At 58.7% G+C, this 22,245-nt stretch overlaps 1 protein-coding gene across 1 annotated transcript in view; it reads right to left on the bottom strand.

Annotated features, from left to right (window-relative positions):
* Positions 1-1,084: 1,084 nt before the first annotated feature.
* LOC147114487 (SWI/SNF-related matrix-associated actin-dependent regulator of chromatin subfamily D member 3-like) overlaps positions 1,085-22,245 on the bottom strand; it is a 44,634-nt gene continuing 23,473 nt past the window's right edge. The window contains 7 exon segments of the mRNA XM_085992196.1: positions 1,085-2,885; positions 5,968-6,069; positions 7,866-7,988; positions 9,277-9,412; positions 10,178-10,275; positions 15,358-15,519; positions 17,395-17,496. Of these exon segments, the coding sequence (XP_085848322.1) occupies positions 2,832-2,885; positions 5,968-6,069; positions 7,866-7,988; positions 9,277-9,412; positions 10,178-10,275; positions 15,358-15,519; positions 17,395-17,496 (777 nt within the window). The 3' untranslated portion in view covers positions 1,085-2,831.

The raw sequence follows: 22,245 nt of genomic DNA on the forward strand, positions 1-22,245 counted from the left end.
GTGACCACGGCAGCAGTTCCTCAGTGAGCTGATTGTTTCTATACCTGCAGAGATCCTGCTTTGAACGCTGTGTGGGCCCACAGATGGTGTGGCAGGTTCTGAGTCCTCAGCCCACGTCAGTAGCAGTGGTCACTGACTGTGAGCTCCCTCTACACTGTCCCAGTAAACACTCCCAGGGCAGGTACAGCACGGGTTAGATACAGAGTAGAGCTCCCGCTACACTGTCCCATCAAACACTCCCAGGGCAGGTACAGCACGGGTTAGATACAGAGTAAAGCTCCCTCTACACTGTCCCAGCAAACACTCACAGGGCAGGTACAGCATGGGCTAGATACAGAGTAAAGCTCCTTCTACACTGTCGCGTCAAACATTTCCAGGGCAGGTACAGTACGGGTTAGATACAGAGTAAAGCTCCCTCTACACTGTCCCATCAAACACTCCCAGGGCAGGTACAGCACGGGTTAGATACAGAGTAAAGCTCCCTCTATACTGTCTCCATCAAACACTCCCAGGGCAGGTACAGCACGGGTTAGATATAGAGTAAAGCTCCCTCTACAATGTCCCATCAAACACTTCCAAGGCAGGTACAGCACTGGTTAGAGACAGAGTAAAGCTCCCTCTACACTGTCCCATCAAACACTCCCAGGGCAGGTACAGCATGGGTTAGATACAGAGTAAAGCTCCCTCTACACTGTCCCCATCAAACAAACCCAGGGCAGGTCCAGCACGGGTTAGATACAGAGTAAAGCTCCCTCTACACTGTCCCATCAAACACTCCCAGGGCAGGTACAGCATGGGTTAGATACAGAGTAAAGCTCCCTCTACACTGTCCCATCAAACACTCCCAGGGCAGGTACAGCACGGGTTAGATACAGAGTAAAGCTCCCTCTATACAGTCTCATCAAACACTCCCAGGGCAGGTACAGCACGGGGTTAGATACAGAGTAAAGCTCCCTCTACACTGTCGCGTCAAACATTTCCAGGGCAGGTACAGCACGGGTTAGATACAGAGTAAAGCTCCCTCTACACTGTCCCATCAAACACTCCCAGGGCAGGTACAGCACGGGTTAGATACAGAGTAAAGCTCCCTCTACACTGTCCCATCAAACACTCCCAGGGCAGGTACAGCACGGGTTAGATACAGAGTAAAGCTCCCTCTACACTGTCCCATCAAACATTTCCAGGGCAGGTACAGCACGGGTTAGATACAGAGTAAAGCTCCCTCTACACTGTCGCGTCAAACATTTCCAGGGCAGGTACAGCACGGGTTAGATACAGAGTAAAGCTCCCTCTACACTGTCCCATCAAACACTCCCAGGGCAGGTACAGCACAGGTTAGATACGGGTCCCTAATACTGTAATTTGTCTCATTCTCAACCTCAGAACAGACCCCCTTACAGTACCATTGGAAGATAGGAATTACTAGGCGAATAAAGACCAGGGTCCATCTCGTTCACCCTCTACCATCCTGGTAGTCACATGATCCAATGATAATGGAGTTGTTGACCAATCACAGCAATCAATCTCTATCAATGAATCTACAACAGACCCAGACATAAGGCAAGGAAATCCGAGTGTGATCATTTTCCGTTTCGCACACCAGCCATTCTGCGGCCTCCTGGAGCGAGAATGCTAATTCAGGGACCGTTGTGTGCTGTGGCCCATTCCCACTTGGAACTGGATGAAGACTATCCAAGCTCAGTTCAACGAGGACGCAGAGAGACACCCGATCAAGGAGAACTTAACGTCCACCCTTTCAGTTGGATTGGAAGCCGGATCCCAGAGGGGAACGGGCCGAGTCTAAACCACAAACCGTCCAACTTTGTAGGTTCCTTGAGTGATTGCTTGAGGTTCAACATCGTCAAGTTGAGTGCTTCCTCCTGGTGATGTACATCCTCTCTGATGAGCTGAACTGCACGAGCGAGCGAGAGAGAGAGAGGGGTATATAGAGGTCAACGGTCCCAACTAGGTTGGGGTCCTCGTGTGTTTTGGGGGACAGTGACCATGATTGGCTGCTTGGTCGGTTACAGTAAAATGATCTCCAAGGCAAGGGCATGTGGTGAGCCAGCAGTGGGCTGGTCAAGGACGGAGCCTCTTCCAGCCCATGTTTGCAACACTCAGTTGACCAGAATTGGCTAACCCGTGAAGAAGCTCCTGCACAGGGACGGTGCATAGAAACATAGAAGATAGGAGCAGGAGTAGGCCATTCGGCCCCTCGAGCCTGCTCCGCCATTCAATGCGATCATGGCTGATCATCCAAATTCAGTACCCTGTCCCTGCTTTCTCCCCATATCCCTTGATCCCTTTAGCCTTAAGAAATATTTAATACTCATCGTTTAATAAGAAATAATGGGGGAGGGATCACAATGCTGCAAGCAGCCTTCACCTTCCCCCGCCTCTCCCCCAACTGCTCTGTGGTAAAGGGATTGCCTGGTGCGCTACTGAGCACAACAGTACAGAAGGTCCCAGTTTGAACCCTGGGTGATCTCGGCTGCAGAAGCAGCGAGGATCCAGCTCCCCAATCCCTGCTGCAGACACCAGGCGAGAAGGTCGGGTCAAACTGGGCCGCGGGGCTCAACACGGCCAAATAGCCAACCGGCCTAGGCTCGCAGGTGAAGACTGATGGCTGAGCGCAAAACCAGACCCCAGCCAGGAACATTGGGCGGGAGGGGAAGAGAAGGGGGAATTGGAAAAACAAAACTACAGCGCAGAGGAACAGGAGTAGGTTTCGGGAAGAAGCCTGTGACACAGGGCTGTCGGGTGTGTGTAACAGTTTAGTGGACGGCAGTGTTGTGTCTGTTCCAGTGGTGGCGATTGTCCGAGGGAAGGCTTTAGGTGTTGCGCACTCCCATGGCTTGCTCCAGTTCCTGCCTCCGCTGTTGTATCTAAAGAAGGAAATGGAAACTCATTAGAAAGAAAGACTCACATTTCTCCAGCGCCTTTCACAACCTCAGGACGTCCCAAAGTGCTTCACAGCCAATGAAGTACTTTTTGAAGTGTGGTCACTGCTGTAATGTAGGAAATGCGGCAGCCAATTTGTGCACAGCACGATCCCACAAACAGCAATGTGATAATGACCGGATCATCTGTTTTAGTGATGTTGGTTGAGGGATAAATATTGGCCCCAGGTCAACGGGGAGAACTCTGCTCTTCAAATAGTGCTGTGGGATCTTGTACATCCACCTGAGGGCAGACGGGCCTCAGTTTAACGTCTCATCCAAAAGACGGCACCTCCAACAGCGCAGCGCTCCCTCAGTCCTGTCCCTCTGACAGTGCGGCGCTCCCTCAGTACTGCCCCTCCGACAGTGCGGCGCTCCCTCAGTACTGCCCCTCCGACAGTGTTGCACTCCCTCAGTACTGCCCCTCCGACAGTGTGGCGCTCCCTCAGTACCGCCCCTCTGACAGTGCTGCGCTCCTTCAGTACCGCCCCTCCGACAGTGCGGCGCTCCCTCAGTACTGCCCCTCCGACAGTGCAGAGCTCCCTCAGTACTGCCCCTCCGACAGTGGAGCACTCCCTCAGTACTGCCCCTCCGACAGTGGAGCACTCCCTCAGTACTGCCCCTCCGACAGCGTGGCGCTCCCTCAGTACTGCCCCTCCGACAGTGTGGCGCTCCCTCAGTACTGCCCCTCCGACAGTGCGGTGCTCCCTCAGTACTGCCCCTCCGACAGTGCGGCGCTCCCTCAGTACTGCCCCTCCGACATTGCGGCGCTCCCTCAGTACTGCTCCTCCGACAGTGCGGCGCTCCCTCAGTACTGCCCCTCCGACAGTGCAGCGCTCCCTCAGTACTGCCCCTCCGACATTGCGGCGCTCCCTCAGTACTGCTCCTCCGACAGTGCGGCGCTCCCTCAGTACTGCCCCTCCGACAGTGCGGCGCTCCCTCAGTACTGCCCCTCCGACAGTGCGGCGCTCCCTCAGTACTGCCCCTCCGACAGTGCGGCGCTCCCTCAGTACTGTACTGGAGTGTTAGCCTAGATTTCTGTGCTCATGTCTCTGGAGTGGGACTATGAACCCACAATCTTCTGACTCAGAAGTGAGCGTGCTACTGACTGAGCCGTGGCTGACACTTAAGTTGATCTTGCTGCTAGCAGAAAAGGGCTGCAAGAGAGAAAATGAGGGACCTTGGCGTTTCAGTAGGAAAGATAATCTACTTAAAGAGTGGTAGGGGCAGGGCTGCTGGAACAGGAAGCGGTGGGATGGATTGCAATTTACCAAAAATACAAACCCATTGAAAGAAAACTCCAGTTGACAGGAATCTCTAACTGGATCATAAGTTACCAAAAACGGCCAGCTCCAGGTGAAGGTGACCAGGTTTCACTGCTAACCAAAGATATCTTTGGGATTAATCGTTCATTTCTCACTCAACTGACTTTCCAATGCAATTTCTTTGAACTCACGGGGAGTGGGCGTCGCCGGCAAGGCCGGCATTTATTGCCCATCCCCAGTTGCCCTCAGAAGGTGGTGGTGAGTCGCCTTCTTGAACCGTATTGGGTTTGATACAACTGAGGGGCTTATTAGGCCACTTCAGAGGGTAATTAATAGTCAACCATGTTGGTGTGGGACTGGAGTCACGTATAAACCCAGACCGAGTAAGGACGGCAGGCTTCCTTCCCTGAAGGACATGAATGAATCAGTTGGGTTTTTACGACAATCCCACAGCTTCATGGTCACTTTTACTGATCCCAACTTTTTATTTCCCAAATTAAAAAAAAACCTGAATTCCAACTTGCCATGGTGGGATTGGAACTCTCAAGCTCTAGGATTAGTAGTCCCGTAACATAACCACTGCACCACTGGACCCTTTTATTTGCAGAGGGGAGCACAATCTAAATTTACCCAATGGGTCTCACTCACTCAATCCAACCTGGATGGCTGTGCCTTGGTTGGCCAAGCCATTGGGTCAATGTATCTGACCGTCGTTTGACCCTTGTGACCCACTTCAGTTGTTGCTGGGATGGGAGGAGACAGGAAGGAAGGAATTAGGACCACTGTATATTGGGGTTTTGGCCAGTAACATTCGTGCCACACAAGTGCCAGGCAATGACCATCTCCAACAAGCGAGAGTCTAACCACCACCCCTTGACATTCAATGGCATTACCATCGCCGAATCCCCCACCATCAACATTCTGGGGGGTCACCATTGACCAGAAACTTAACTGGACCAGCCACATAAATACTGTGGCAACAAGAGCAGGCCAGAGGCTGGGTATTCTGCGGCGAGTGTCTCACCTCCTGACTCCCCAAAGCCTTTCCACCATCTACAAGGCGCAAGTAAGGAGTGTGATGGAATACTCTCCACTTGCCTGGATGAGTGCAGCTCCAACAACACTCAAGAAGCTTGACACCATCCAGGACAAAGCAGCCCGCTTGATTGGCACCTCATCCACCACCTTAAACATTCACTCCCTCCACCACCGTGGCTGCAGTGTGTGCCATCTACAAGATGCACTGCAGCAACTCGCCAAGGCTTCTTCGGCAGCACCTCCCAAACCCGCAACCTCTACCACCTAGAAGCTGAGATCGATAGATTTTTGGACTCTAGGGGAATCAAGGGATATGGAGATCGGGCGGGAAAGTGGAGTTGAGGTCGAAGATCAGCCATGATCTTATTGAATGGCGGAGCAGGCTCGAGGGGCTGAATGGCCGATGCCTGTTTTTATTTCTTTCTTATGTAGAAGGACAAGGGCAGCAGGCGCATGGGAACACCACCACCTTCAAGTTCCCCTCCAAGTCACACACCATCCTGACTTGGAAATATATCGGCCGTTCCTTCATCGTCGCTGGGTCAAAATCCTGGAACTCCCTCCCTAACAGCACTGTGGGAGTACCTTCACCACACAGACTGCAGCGGTTCAAGAAGGCGGCTCACCACCACCTTCTCAAGGGCAACTAGGGATGGGCAATAAATGCCGGCCTTGGCCAGCGACGCCCACATCCCAGGAACGAATAAAAAAAGAATGATCATCACCTTGCAGTAGAAGTATCTGCTGACAGCTTCCTGGGACCACGGTTGCTGGTAAAAGTCGGCCCGTCGTTCCTCCTCTGGGTTACCAACCACATCTGTCATTATCTGGGAAAATAAACCAATCATTTTTATATTTAATTCCCAAATGTTAGGAACCAGCCCCCACCCCCTCCTCGCCCAGAAGGTACTTATTCACAAATCCCTCCATGGCCTCACTTCATCCGATCTGATCAATCTTCTCCCAACTATACTAGGTACAGGAGGAGGCCATTCAGCCCCTCGAGCCTGTTCCACCATTCAATTAGATCCCAACTCCATCTACCCGCCTTGGTTCCGTAACCCTTAATACTCTTACCCAACAAAAATCTATCAATCTCAGTTTTGAAATTTTCAATTGACCCCCAGCCTCTATGCCTTTTGGGGGGAGAGTTCCAGATTTCCACCACTCTTTGTGTGAAGAAGTGCTTCCTGACATCACCCCTGAACGGCCTGGCTCTAATTTTAAGGTTCTGCTCCCTTGTTCTGGACTCCCCCCCGACCAGAGGAAATAGTTTCTCTCGATCTATCCTCTCAAATCCTTTAATCACCTTAAACATCTGGATTGTGCCTGGACCCTCCATCGCCCCTCCCCCATTCCCTCCGCCTCCCCTCCTCCACATCCCCACCGCCCGTCCCCTCCGCCGCTCCTCACCCTCCTCCCCGCCCTCTCCCCCTCCCCCTCCCCTCTTCCCTCCCCCCGCCCCCTCCCCCTTACGCATCCCCTCCCCCTCCCCCCTACCCTCCCCATCCCCCTTGCCCCCTCCACCATCCCCTCCCCCCCACCCCTCCCCCATCTCCGTCCCCTCCACCGCTCCTACCCCTCCCACTCCCCTCCCCTCCTCCCCCCTCCCCTCTTCCCCTCCCCCCTGCCCCCTCTGCCATCCCCCTCCCCTCTTCCCCTCCCCCATCCCCTCTCCCCCTCCCCTCTTCCCCTCCCCCCTCATCCCCCCTCTCCCCCCCATCCCCCTCCCCCTCATCCCCCTCTCCCCCCCTCATCCCCCTCTCCCCCCCCTCCATCCCCCTCTCCCCTCATCCCCCTCTCCCCCCCTCCATCCCCCTCTCCCCTCATCCCCCTCTCCCCCCCCTCCATCCCCCTCTCCCCTCATCCCCCTCTCCCCCCCTCCATCCCCCTCTCCCCTCTCCACCCCCTCCCCTCTCCCCCCCTCTCCCCCCTCCTCCCCTCTCCCCCCTCCTCCCCTCTCCCCCCTCCTCCTTCCCATCCCCTCTTCCTCTCCCCCTCTCCCCCTCCCCATCCCCTCCCTCAACCCCCTCTCCTCCACCACCCATCCCCCTCCCCTCCACCGCCCCATCCCCCTCCCCTCCCCCACCCCTCCCCCCCACCGCCCATTCCCCTCCCCCATTCCCCTCCCCATCCCCTCCCCTCCAACCCCCTCCCCATCCCCCTCCCCTCCACCACCCCTACCCCCCCTCGTTGTTCCCTCCTCGCCTTCAAGAGCCTCTTCGATACCTTTCTATTTGGCTGTGCCTTCGGTCTCCTCCCCCTTCCCCCTGCTCCATGTCCACTTTGTGCCTTGCTAAACGATCAGAGGCATTTGCCCAAAGTGCGGAAATCGAGATGAATCTCAGGTGACTGCTGGAAGCCCAGAACGAGAAACTCTTCACTCCAAGTGGCCACAGGGACATTGGAGACCAGTACACAGAGGGAGGCCATTTCGGCCCATCGAGTGTAGACATATATCCCCCAATCACAGCGTCCAACTGCCTCTTGACCTCAACCCTGATCTTGCCCTTTCCCTCTGACCCCTGACCCTGCAGTCATGCCTCAAGTTGAAACAGTGCCCGGGATTAACCCTTCTCTATTCTCCTTGATGGGAACAGAAATTCAGAATGAAACTTCCTACCTTCAGGTCCCGACTCTGGGACCTCAGCCAGTCCTGGATGTAGCCCTTTGGATCCTTGGAGAAGCTCAACATGAAGTCTCTCTGAATCTTCAGCTGGTTGATTGATTCGATGGTCTCGTGGATCTGGGGATGACAAGACACAACGATGAGGAGGAGATGTATCTAGTTTTGCTCGGAGGGACTCCTGGTAACTTCTCGCTTTCCATCATCACACTTGCGATTCGTTCTGCGCGGACAATATCCCGGAATTATGTGTTCAAATTCTGCATTTATTTTTTCAACGCCATTGCGCATTAATTGTTGGGATGTGGGCGTCGCTGGCAAGGCCGGCATTTATTGCCCATCCCTAGTTGCCCCTCGAGAAGGTGGTGGTGAGCCACCTTCTTGAACCGCTGCAGTCCGTGTGGTGAAGGTGCCCCCACAGTGCTGTTAGGGAGGGAGTTCCAGGATTCTGACCCAGTGACGATGAAGGAATGGAAATATATTCCAAGTCAGGATGGTGTGTGACTTGGAGGTGGTGGTGTTCCCATGCGCCTGCTGCCCTTGTCCTTCTAGGTGGCAGAGGTCATGGGTTTGGGAGGTGCTGCCGAAGAAGCCTTGGCGAGTTGCTGCAGTGCATCTTGTAGATGGCACACACTGCAGCCACGGTGCGCCGGTGGTGGAGGGAGTGAATGTTTAAGGTGGTGGGTGGGGGGCCAATCAAGCGGGCTGCTTTGTCCTGGATGGTGTCGAGCTTCGAGTGAGGGTAAAGCGCTCGGTCAGTTTTGCGCCATCCAATGCCACGATTGCGCAACAAACCCGAGTAACCGCCTACAGATGAAGGGGGTGAATGTTGCGGTACTGGGCTCCGCACTCACGTGCTCCTTGGTTTGTGCCAAGTGATCGGAGCAGCTGGGTCGGTGCAAGAGATGTTACAATTAGCCTCCCTGCCCAGGGAAAGGAAATCACTTACATTACAGTTCAGTGACTCCTGCTGGGATGCATGTGTGTGTGTGAGAGTGTGAGCGAGTGTGTGAGTGTGAGTGTGTCTGTGTGTGAGAGCGTGTGTATGAGCGTGTGAGCATGAGCGAGTGTGTGAGTGTGAGCGTGTGTGCGCATGAACATGTGTGTTGTGCGTGGGTATTGTGCATGTGTGTGTCGTGTGTGTATTGCGAGTGTAAATTAGCGGAGGAGATCAGTCATTGCCTGTGTTGCACCCCATGGTCAAATGGCCGTCGCTCGTGATGAAGAATGAGCTGGATCAGGATTAGAAGCAAAGAGCGAGGGCAGTCTCTGATCTGAACTCCTTCACCGCCTCTTTATGGGCTCGAAGTGGGTGAAGTATCTGTTGACATAGAAAGGACTTTACCCTACCCACGGCACCCTCCAGTTCCCAACCTGCGCCCCCGGTATTTATAATTAAATGAATCACCTTGTTGTCGAGGCTGGCTATCTCCTGCTGGTTGGCCGTGCAGTGGAGGAAGCTGCTCATCTGACCTTTCAGGGGATCGTCGACCTCCACATCGATATCGTAACAGGCCGTCTTCTTCTGGTCATTCGGGTCTACACTGTGTACAGCAAACACCAGGGGGTCACACCCAACCTACAGGGAAAGGGAACGATTCACTCCCGCCCACTCCTGTACAGCCCGTGTGTGTCTCAGTGTCAGCTCCGGTACGGCCCGTGTGTGTGTCTCAGTGTCAGCTCCTGTACGGCCCGTGTGTGTGTCTCAGTGTCAGCTCCTGTACGGCCCGTGTGTGTGTCTCAGTGTCGGCTCCTGTACGGCCCGTGTGTGTCTCAATGTCAGCTCCTGTACGGCCCGTGTGTGTCTCAGTGTCGGCTCCTGTACGGCCCGTGTGTGTCTCAGTGTCAGCTCCTGTACGGCCCGTGTGTGTCTCAGTATCAGCTCCTGTACGGCCCGTGTGTGTCTCAGTATCAGCTCCTGTACGTCCCGTGTGTGTCTCAGTGTCAGCTCCTGTACGGCCCGTGTGTGTCTCAGTGTCAGCTCCTGTACGGCCCGTGTGCGTGTCTCAGTGTCAGCTCCTGTACGGCCCGTGTGTGTGTCTCAGTGTCAGCTCCTGCACATATACTGTCCACGCCGAGCCGCAGTTGAGCAGAGAATCTGTTGGTGGCGCTGCCGAGCTATTAGAAATCAGTGGATGCAGCACCATCTAGAGGCAGAGAGTGGGACGTCGTGCAGTGCTGGTGGTCACGAACCTCACTGGGGACTGAGCCCAGGGCTGGTCTAACACCCTCACCCCTCAGACCCAGGGCAGGGTGTGCATGGGAGGGCTCCGTGTGCAGTCAGTAATTGGGTGGCCATCTGCTCTTACCTGATGAGATGGTTGATGATGATGGGATCTGGCGGCAGCAGCAGGTTCGTGAGTCGCTGAGGGATCTCAGAAAACTTTAACCGGGGGCAATCAAATATCTGCGAGGCCGACAGAAACAAATAACGGGACGATGAGACTCCCCGAAACACAGACAGCAACAAGGACATAAGAATTTAACCCTGAAAAGTGTGAGGTGATGCATTTTGGGAGGACTAACAAGGCAAGGGAATACACAATGAATGGTAGGACCCCAGGAAGGACAGAGGATCAGAGGGACCTTGGTGTGCATGTACATAGGTCCCTGAAGGCAGCAGGACAGGTAGATAAGGTGGTTCAAAAGGCATATGGGATACTTGCCTTCATTAGCCGAGGCATAGAATATAAGAGCAGGGAGGTTATGATGGAGCTGTACAAAACGCTAGTTAGGCCACAGCTGGAATACTGTGTGCAGTTCTGGTCGCCACACTATAGGAGGGATGTGATTGCATTGGAGAGGGGGCAGAGGAGATTCACCAGGATGTTACCTGGGCTGGAGCGCTTCAGCTATGAAGAGAGACTGGACAGGCTGGGGTTGTTTTCCTTGGAGCAGAGAAGGCTGAGGGGGGACCTGATTGAGGTGTACAAAATTATGAGGGGCATAGATAGGGTAGATAGAAAGGAACATTTCCCCTTACTAGAGAGGTCAATAACCAGGGGGCATAGTTTCAAGGTAAGGGGCAGGAGGTTTAGAGGGGATTTGAGGAAAAACTTTTTCACCCAGAGGGTGGTTGGAATCTGGAACTCACTGCCTGAAAGGGTGGTAGAGGCAGGAACCCTCACAACATTCAAGAAGCATTTAGATGAGCACTTGAAACGCCATAGCATACAAGGCTACGGACCAAGTGCTGGAAAATGGGATTAGAATAGACAGGGCTTGATGGCCGGTGTGGACACGATGGGCCGAAGGGCCTCTTTCTGTGCTGTATAACTCTATGACTCTGTGGGGGAAAAATTCAGTTGGTTTGCGCCTCCCGTTAACGCTTTAAGAGGGCGCTAATGGGGCGTAAAGCAACTAGTGCCCGGGCGCGGCGATGTTTGCGCCGCTCGCGAAATTAACGAGACATTTTGCGGCGGCGCTAAACACTACCGCCCCGATCTCCTGCGTCGGCAGATTGTGACGTCAGTCGAGTGCGCAACGCCCCGGTAGCACCCCGGACCGGATATTGAGTGGCGCCCCCTGCCTTACCGCCTGCCGCTAGCAACGACAGGTTGAGGGGAGCGTTTTGCAGTCGGGAAGGGACTGGGGAGCGCTATTTAAAGGCGGCCGCTTCCTGCCTTTTTTGTCAGTGACATTTTTTGCGCCACGCATTCTGAGAGAGAGAGAGAGAGACTTCTGGAGAGATTCAATGCTGTGTGAAGGAGTTTTGGGTACTGAGCAGCACTTTGCAGGTTCATTTTGATTTGCCCTTCCTTGTTTCGCCAGCGCTCTGAGGTAACGCCTCGCTCCTCGGCCTTTGCGCCTTAAGACAGGTGTGAAGCGCCTGATTTAACGCTCCAATCACCTCCAGGGGCAATAAAAGCCAAGTTTGCTGTCGGAGGCGATAATTAGCGCCAGGCGCTAAACTTTGCGCACGGCCGATAACGGCGCCCCAAATGGGGCAATTCTGAATTTTTCCCCCATGACTCTAAGAACATAAAAAATAGGAGCAGGAGTCGGCCACACAGCCCCTCCAGCCTGCTCCGCCATTCAATAAGATCATGGCTGATCTTCTACCTCATCTCCACTTTCCTACACTATCCCCATAATCCTCGATTCCCTTAATATCCAAAAATCTATCGCTCTCTGCCTTGAATATACTCAACGACTGAGCCTCCACAGTCCTCTGGGGTAGAGAATTCCAAAGGTTCACCACCCTCTGAGTGAAGAAATTTCTCCTCATCTCAGTCCTAAATGGCCGACTCCTTATTCTGAGACTGTGACCCCGGTTCTAGACTCCCCAGCCAGGGGAATCACCCTCCCTGCATCTACCCTGTCAAGCCCTGTAAGAATTGTGTGTGTTTCAATGAGATCACCTCTCATTCTTCTAAACTCTAGAGAATATAGGCCTAGTCTACTCATCTCTCCTCATAGGTGTGCGGGTTAGGTCGATTGGCTATGATAAATTGACCCTTAGTGTTAGGGGATTAAATACGTGGGGTTACGGGGATAGGGTGGGATATGTGTTGGTGTAGGGGTTACGGGGATCGGGTGGGATATGTGTTGATGTAGGGGTTACGGGGATCGGGTGGGATATGTGTCGGTGCAGGCTCGATGGGCCGAAATGGCCTCTATCTGCACTGTGGGGTTTCTGTGATTCTGTGATGTGACAATCCCCTCACAGAGGAAGTTGAATAAAGATGATTTTACAAGGATGACACCAGAACTGACAAGTTATAACTATCAGGAAAGACTGAGTAGGCTGGGAATCCTTTCGCTAGAAACAGAGAAGGCTGAGGGGCGACCTGATAGAAGTCTTTAAGATTATGAAAGGGTTCGATAGGGTAGATGTAGAGAAGATGTTTCCACTTGTGGGGGAGACCAGAACTAGGGGCATCAATATAAGATCGTCACTAATAAATCCAATGGGGAATTCAGGAGAAACTTCTTTACCGAAGGTGGTGAGAATGTGGAACTCGCTACCACAGGGAGTGGTTGAGGCGAATAGTATCGATGCATTTAAGGGGAAGCTGGATAAACACATGAGGGAGAAAGGAATAGAAGGATATGGTGATGGGGTGAGATGAGGAGGGGTGGGGGGAGGCTCGTGTGGAGCATAAACACCGGCACGGACCGTTGGGTCGAATGGCCTGTTTCTGTGCTGTACATTGTATGTCATTCTATGTAAGAACTGACCAGATGCCCTCAGTACAGCCCAGGCAGAGTTTGTGACTCTGGTACATTCAGAGCTGGACTGGAAGCGGTGACGGTGTGTGGACGCAGCACTGAGTTCGAAACTCTCAGTTCACCTGGGGCCAAATCTAGTTCAGGATCAGCGGGTGTTTCCGCTCCTACTGAGCAATGTCTCTCATCTCAAAACTGCCCCAATTCAACATTAACCCAAATCAATCACCCACGGAAAGAGAAATGCAAAAATGTCACACATCCGTAGGAAAGGTGTTCTTTTAGGGGACAGTGTAGAGGGAGCTTTACTCTGTATCTAACCCCGTGCTGTACCTGCCCTGGGAGTGTTTGATGGGACAGTGCAGAGGGAGCTGTACTCTGTATCTAACCCGTGCTGTACCTGCCCAGGGAGTGTTTGATGGGACAGTGTAGGGGGGCTTTACTCTGTATCTAACCCGTGCTGTACCTGCCCTGGGAGTGTTTGATGGGACAGTGCAGAGGGAGCTTTACTCTGTACCTAACCCGTGCTGTACCTGCCCTGGGAGTGTTTGATGGGACAGTGCAGAGGGAGCTGTACTCTGTATCTAACCCGTGCTGTACCTGCCCAGGGAGTGTTTGATGGGACAGTGTAGGGGGGCTTTACTCTGTATCTAACCCATGCTGTACCTGCCCTGGGAGTGTTTGATGGGACAGTGTTGAGGGAGCTTTACTCTGTATCTAACCCGTGCTGTACCTGCCCTGGGAGTGTTTGATGGGACAGTGTTGAGGGAGCTTTACTCTGTATCTAACCCATGCTGTACCTGCCCTGGGAGTGTTTGATGGGACAGTGTTGAGGGAGCTTTACTCTGTATCTAACCCGTGCTGTACCTGCCCTGGGAGTGTTTGATGGACAGTGTTGAGGGAGCTTTACTCTGTATCTAACCTGTGCTGTACCTGCCTGGGAGTGTTTGATGGGACAGTGTAGAGGGAGCTTTACTCTGTATCTAACCTGTGCTGTACCTGCCCTGGGAGTGTTTGATGGGACAGTGTAGAGGGAGCTTTACTCTGTATCTAACCCGTGCTGTACCTGCCTCTGGGAGTGTTTGATGGGACAGTGTAGAGGAGCTTTACTCTGTATCTAACCCGTGCTGCACCTGCCCTGGGAGTGTTTGATGGGACAGTGTAGAGGGAGCTTTACTCTGTATCTAACCCGTGCTGTACCTGCCCTGGGAGTGTTTGATGGGACAGTGTAGAGGGAGCTTTACTCTGTATCTAACCCGTGCTGTACCTGCCCTGGGAGTGTTTGATGGGACAGTGTAGAGGGAGCTTTACTCTGTATCTAACCCGTGCTGTACCTGCCCTGGGAGTGTTTGATGGGACAGTGTAGAGGGAGCTTTACTTTGTGTTTATGGCGAAGGGGGCATGGTTCCCGCCTTGTTTCCGATGCTCAGTCACCATTTCGATAAGAGGCTTATGCGAGTGGATGTTAAGCACAGTCCCTGTTATGCGTACAGCGGGTTTGTGGGCTCTGAGCCTTGCCCACGCTTACACTAACCGGGAGGAGTTATCACACTCCCAACCTGCCCAGGGTGAGTCAGGCATTGCTTCTCAGAGAAGGTGTTAGCCATCGCCGCTCCCGCTCGGGGAGACCCCCCACCATCACCGGGATCTGGGAGATTCCCCGTCTACCAAGGTCTGTCTCGTTCTGTGACTGTCTCGATTCACAGCATGATTCGCTTTAGCTGCTTCTACTCGTTACCTGCACTTGAGCACTAATCCGAATTACGCATCGCGTTCCCAGGCCCAGTGACCCATTCCCGGTCTCCCCCGCCCCCAGTGACCCATTCCCGGTCTCCCCCGGTCCCAGTGACCCATTCCCGGTCTCCCCCGCCCCCAGTGACCCATTCCCGGTCTCCCCCGCCCCCAGTGACCCATTCCCGGTCTCCCCCGGTCCCAGTGACCCATTCCCGGTCTCCCCCGCCCCCAGTGACCCATTCCCGGTCTCCCCCGCCCCCAGTGACCCATTCCCGGTCTCCCCCGCCCCCAGTGACCCATTCCCGGTCTCCCCCCGCCCCCAGTGACCCATTCCCGGTCTCCCCCCCGCCCCCAGTGACCCATTCGACCCATTCCCGGTCTCCCCCGCCCCCAGCGACCCATTCCCGGTCTCCCCCGCCCCCAGTGACCCATTCCCGGTCTCCCCCGCCCCCAGTGACCCATTCCCGGTCTCCCCCGCCCCCAGTGACCCATTCCCAGTCTCCCCCGCCCTCCCGCCCCCCGGCCGGTCTGTCGTCCCCCCCCGCCGCCCCCGGTCCGCCCCATTACCCTGCCCCCTGCCGGTTACCTGCTGGAAGTACTTGTCACAGCTGATATACTCCTTGTCGTGCGAGTCCTGCAGCTTGTTGGTTTTGATGTATTGCCAGAGCGCCTGCACGATGGCCGATCGAGTCTGTGTGTGAATTCCCAGTAATCGGGCCAACCGCGGGTCCAACTTAAACTGTGGCGGCTGCAATACACCCGCCCCAAAACATTAATGGAGAACATCACCCCCATCCCGTCAAACCCCCCGAACCATCCAGTCAAACCCCCGAACCCCCAAACCATCCCGTCAACCCCCCGAACCCCCAAACCATCCAGTCAACCCCCCGAATCCCCCAAACCATCCCATCAACCCCCGAACCCCCAAACCATCCTGTCAACCCCCAAACCATCCCATCAACACCCGAACCCCCAAACCATCCCGTCAAACTCCCGAACCCCCAAACCATCCCGTCAACCCCCCGAACCCCCAAACCATCCCGTCAACCCCCCAAACCATCCCGTCAAACTCCTGAACTCCCAAACCATCCCGTCAAACCCTGTGAACCCCCAAACCATCCAGTTAAACCGTGAACCCCCAAACCATCCCGTCAATAACCGAACCCCCAAACCATCCCGTCAACACCAAACCCCCAAGCCATCCAGTCATCCCCCGTGAACCCCCAAACCATTCCATCAACACCCGAACCCCCAAACAATCCCGTCAAACCCCCGAACCCCCAAACCATCCCATCAACTCCCGAACCACCAAACCATCCCATCAACTCCCGAACCCCCAAACCATTGAATATCGAATTCTATCCTCATATTATGGTCACTGTTAGCCAGGTGTTCCCTTATCGTTAGATTATTGACTTAATTACAGAGAGTCTACAGCACAGAAACAGGCCATTTAGCCTGACTGGTCCGTGCCGGTGTTTATGCTCCACACGAGCCTCCTCTCACCCCTCTTCATCTCACCCTATCAGCATACCTTTCCATTCCTTTCTCCCTCATGTGTTTATCTAGCTTCCCCTTAAAAGCATCCACACTATTCAACTCAACCACTCCCTGTGGTAGCGAGTTCCATTCTCACCACTCTCTGGGGGACGAAGTTTCTCCTGAATTCCCGATTGAATTTATTAGTGGCTGTCTTATATTGATGGCCCCTAGTTCTGGTCTCCCCCACAAGTGGAAACATCTTCTCTACGTCTACCCTATCAAACCCTTCATAGTTTTAAAGACCTCTATTACATCACCCCTCAGCCTTCTCTTTTCCAGAGAAAAGAGCCCCAGCCTGTTCTTCCAGGCTCACTGCTCATTATAAATACAACATGGCCTGTTCGCTTGTTGATTCAAGAACATATTGTTCGAGAAACTGTCCCGAATACACTCGCATGTAATGTGGTAAAATCCCCACAGCCCCGCCCCCACTCGAAGCCCCTCCCCGATCCCCACAGCCCCGCCCCCACTCGAAGCCCCTCCCCGATCCCCACAGCCCCGCCCCCACTCGAAGCCCCTCCCCGATCCCCACAGCACCGCCCCCACTCGAAGCCCCTCTCCACAGCCCCGCCCCCACTCGAAGCCCCTCCCCGATCCCCACAGCCCCGCCCCCACTCGAAGCCCCTCCCCGATCCCCACAGCCCCGCCCCCACTCGAAGCCCCTCCCCACAGCCCCGCCCCCACTCGAAGCCCCTCCCCGATCCCCACAGCCCCGCCCCCACTCGAAGCCCCTCCCCGATCCCCACAGCCCCGCCCCCACTCGAAGCCCCTCCCCACAGCCCCACCCCCACTCAAAGCCCCTCCCCACAGCCCCGCCCCCACTCAAAGCCCCTCCCCGATTCCCACAGCCCCACCCCCACTCGAAGCCCCTCCCCGATCCCCACAGCCCCGCCCCCACTCGAAGCCCCTCCCCGATCCCCACAGCCCCGCCCCCACTCGAAGCCCCTCCCCGATCCCCACAGCCCCGCCCCCACTCGAAGCCCCTCCCCGATCCCCACAGCCCCGCCCCCACTCGAAGCCCGTCCCCGATCCCCACAGCCCCGCCTCTCCCGAGGCACCTCCCTCAGTCCGAAGTGCCCACCTGATAGTCGAGCATCAGCAGGAGCGTGCACCTGACACTGACGTCCCCCGGCCTCTTCACCTGGAACCCGTCCGTCTCCTGTGTTGTGGGAGTCCGGTGCCACTTCAGGAACACAGAAACAGATAGTTCAAAAATAACCAAACGGTTGGAATGAAGAAGCCCCGCAACCACCTAACACCATCCCCCACTCCCCCCCCACCCAACACCATCCCCCACTCCCCCCCCACCCAACACCGCCCCCCTCTCCCCGACCCCCCACCCAACACCGCCCCCCTCTCCCCGACCCCCCACCCAACACCATCCGCCACTCCCCCCCACCCAACACCGCCCCCCACTCCCCGACCCCCCACCCAACACCGCCCCCCTCTCCCCGACCCCCCACCCAACACCGCCCCCCTCTCCCCGACCCCCCACCCAACACCGCCCCCCTCTCCCCGACACCCCACCCAACACCGCCCCCCTCTCCCCGACCCCCCACCCAACACCATCCGCCACTCCCCCCCACCCAACACCGCCCCCCACTCCCCGACCCCCCACCCAACACCGCCCCCCTCTCCCCGACCCCCCACCCAACACCGCCCCCCTCTCCCCGACCCCCCACCCAACACCGCCCCCCTCTCCCCGACCCCCCACCCAACACCGCCCCCCTCTCCCCGACCCCCCACCCAACACCGCCCCCCCCTCCCCGACCCCCCACCCAACACCATCCCCCACTCCCCCACCACCCAACACCATCCCCCACTCCCCCCCCACCCAACACCATCCCCCACCCAACACCATCCGCCACTCCCCCCCCACCCAACACCATCCGCCACTCCCCCCCCACCCAACACCATCCCCCACTCCCCCCCCACCCAACACCATCCCCCACTCCCCCCCCACCCAACACCATCCCCCACTCCCCCCCCACCCAACACCATCCCCCACTCCCCCCCCACCCAACACCATCCCCCACTCCCCCCCCACCCAACACCATCCCCCACTCCCCCCCCGGACCCAACACCATCCCCCACTCCCCCCCCACCCAACACCATCCCCCACTCCCCCCCCACCCAACACCATCCCCCACTCCCCCCCCACCCAACACCATCCCCCACTCCCCCCCCACCCAACACCATCCCCCACTCCCCCCCCACCCAACACCATCCCCCACTCCCCCCCACCCAACACCGCCCCCCTCTCCCCGACCCCCCACCCAACACCATCCGCCACTCCCCCCCACCCAACACCATCCGCCACTCCCCCCCACCCAACACCGCCCCCCACTCCCCGACCCCCCACCCAACACCGCCCCCCTCTCCCCGACCCCCCACCCAACACCGCCCCCCTATCCCCGACCCCCCACCCAACACCGCCCCCCTCTCCCCGACCCCCCACCCAACACCGCCCCCCTCTCCCCGACCCCCCACCCAACACCGCCCCCCTCTCCCCGAACCCCCACCCAACACCGCCCCCCCCTCCCCGAACCCCCACCCAACACCATCCCCCACTCCCCCCCCACCCAACACCATCCCCCACTCCCCCCCACCCAACACCATCCCCCACCCAACACCATCCCCCACTCCCCCCCCACCCAACACCATCCGCCACTCCCCCCCCCACCCAACACCATCCCCCACTCCCCCCCACCCAACACCGCCCCCCTCTCCCCGACCCCCCACCCAACACCGCCCCCCTCTCCCCGACCCCCCACCCAACACCGCCCCCCTCTCCCCGACCCCCCACCCAACACCGCCCCCCTCTCCCCGACCCCCCACCCAACACCGCCCCCCTCTCCCCGACCCCCCACCCAACACCGCCCCCCTCTCCCCGACCCCCCACCCAACACCGCCCCCCTCTCCCCGACCCCCCACCCAACACCGCCCCCCTCTCCCCGACCCCCCACCCAACACCGCCCCCCTCTCCCCGACCCCCCACCCAACACCGCCCCCCTCTCCCCGACCCCCCACCCAACACCGCCCCCCTCTCCCCGACCCCCCACCCAACACCGCCCCCCTCTCCCCGACCCCCCACCCAACACCGCCCCCCTCTCCCCGACCCCCCACCCAACACCGCCCCCCCCTCCCCCCCCACCCAACACCGTCCCCCACTCCCCCCCCACCCAACACCATCCCCCACTCCCCCCCCACCCAACACCATCCCCCACCCAACACCATCCCCCACTCCCCCCCCACCCAACACCATCCGCCACTCCCCCCCCACCCAACACCATCCCCCACTCCCCCCCACCCAACGCCGCCCCCACTCCTCGACCCCCCACCCAACACCGCCCCCCTCTCCCCGACCCCCCACCCAACACCGCCCCCCTCTCCCCGACCCCCCACCCAACACCGCCCCCCTCTCCCCGACCCCCCACCCAACACCGCCCCCCTCTCCCCGACCCCCCACCCAACACCGCCCCCCTCTCCCCGACCCCCCACCCAACACCGCCCCCCTCTCCCCGACCCCCCACCCAACACCGCCCCCCTCTCCCCGACCCCCCACCCAACACCGCCCCCCTCTCCCCGACCCCCCACCCAACACCGCCCCCCTCTCCCCGACCCCCCACCCAACACAGCCCCCCTCTCCCCGACCCCCCACCCAACACCGCCCCCCTCTCCCCGACCCCCCACCCAACACCGTCCGCCACTCCCCGACCCCCCACCCAACACCGCCCCCCTCTCCCCGACCCCCCACCCAACACCGCCCCCCTCTCCCCGACCCCCCACCCAACACCGCCCCCCTCTCCCCGACCCCCCACCCAACACCCGCCCCCCTCTCCCCGACCCCCCACCCAACACCGCCCCCCCCCTCCCCCGCCCCCCCACCCAACACCCGCCCCCCTCTCCCCGACCCCCCACCCAACACCCGCCCCCCCTCTCCCCGACCCCCCACCCAACACCGCCCCCCTCTCCCCGACCCCCCACCCAACACCGCCCCCCCTCTCCCCGACCCCCCACCCAACACCGCCCCCCACTCCCCGACCCCCCACCCAACACCGCCCCCCTCTCCCTGATCCCCCACCCAACGCCGCCCCCCACTCCTCGACCCCCCCACCCAACACCGTCCGCCACTCCCCCCCACCCAACACCATCCGCCACTCCCCCCCCACCCAACACCGCCCCCCACTCCCCGACCCCCACCCAACACCGTCCCCACCCCCCGACCCCCCACCCAACACCGCCCCCCTCTCCCCGACCCCCCACCCAACACCGCCCCCCCCTCCCCGACCCCCCACCCAACACCGCCCCCCTCTCCCCGAACCCCCACCCAACACCGTCCGCCACTCCCCGACCCCCCACCCAACACCGCCCCCCTCTCCCGACCCCCCACCCAACACCGCCCCCCTCTCCCCGACCCCCCCACACCCAACACCCGCCCCCCTCTCCCCGACCCCCCCACCCAACACCGCCCCCCTCTCCCCGACCCCCCACCCAACACCGCCCCCCTCTCCCCGACCCCCCACCCAACACCGCCCCCCTCTCCCCGACCCCCCACCCAACACCGCCCCCCTCTCCCCGACCCCCCACCCAACACCGCCCCCCTCTCCCCGACCCCCCCACCCAACGCCGCCCCCCACTCCTCGACCCCCCACCCAACACCGTCCGCCACTATCCCCCCCCACCCAACACCATCCGCCACTCCCCCCCACCCAACACCGCCCCCCACTCCCCGACCCCCCCACCCAACACCGTCCCCCACCCCCCAACCCCCCACCCAACACCGCCCCCCTCTCCCCGACCCCCCACCCAACACCGCCCCCCTCTCCCCGAACCCCCACCCAACACCGCCCCCCACTCCCCCCCCCACCCAACACCATCCGCCACTCCCCCCCACCCAACACCGCCCCCCTCTTCCCCGACCCCCCACCCAACACCGCCCCCCTCTCCCCGACCCCCCACCCAACACCGTCCCCCACCCCCCCGACCCCCCACCCAACACCGCCCCCCTCTCCCCGACCCCCCCACCCAACACCGCCCCCCACTCCCCGACCCAACACCTGCCCCCCTCTCCCCGACCCCCCACCCAACACCGTCCCCCACCCCCCCGACCCCCCACCCAACACCGCCCCCCTCTCCCCGACCCCCCACCCAACACCGCCCCCCTCTCCCCCGACCCCCCACCCAACACCGTCCCCCACCCCCCGACCCCCCACCCAACACCGTCCCCCCACCCCCCGACCCCCCCACCCAACACCGCCCCCCTCTCCCCGACCCCCACCCCAACACCGCCCCCCACTCCCCCCCCCGGACCCAACACCCGCCCCCCACTCCACCCCCACCCAACACCATCCCCCCGGACCCAACACCCCGCCCCCCACCCCGTCTCCCCAGTGTTCAGAGCACAGGTGCCCAAGTGACTGTTCTGCTTGTGTGAGTGAAAGTGGGGGGGAGGGGGGAGGGGCAGGAGACATTTAACTATAGGGGGCTTCACAGTCCAGCCTGATCCCGTCTCCACGGGCAAGGGGGTCACTGGATCACGATTCGGAACAGGAACCCATCTGATTCTTGCTCCTTGTCCATTCCAGGGCTGCCCGTTGCCTAGGTTGATATCAGTGACTTTAACACAGACCGGGGAGTGAGGTCGGGGTCGGTCTGGTTGTGTCCGACTCAGAATTGCACCCGGCGGTGAATTTACCCGCTACCCATCGGGGAGACGCCGCATTACTTTAAACCAACACCGTGTGGCATTATCCCCAACATTCGGTACCTCTCACTGCCCCGGGAACATATCCACAGCCAATCAACAGTATTTATATAGCGCCTTTAACGTAGTAAAACGTCCCAAGGCGCTTCACAGGAGCGATTATCAAACAAAATTCGACACCGAGCCACATAAGGAGATATTAAGACAGATGATCAAACGCTTGGT

Source organism: Somniosus microcephalus, chromosome 7 (genome assembly GCF_052327205.1).
Source record: "Somniosus microcephalus isolate GS21.2 chromosome 7, FLI_Smic_1.0, whole genome shotgun sequence".
Classification (NCBI taxonomy): Eukaryota; Metazoa; Chordata; class Chondrichthyes; order Squaliformes; family Somniosidae; genus Somniosus; species Somniosus microcephalus.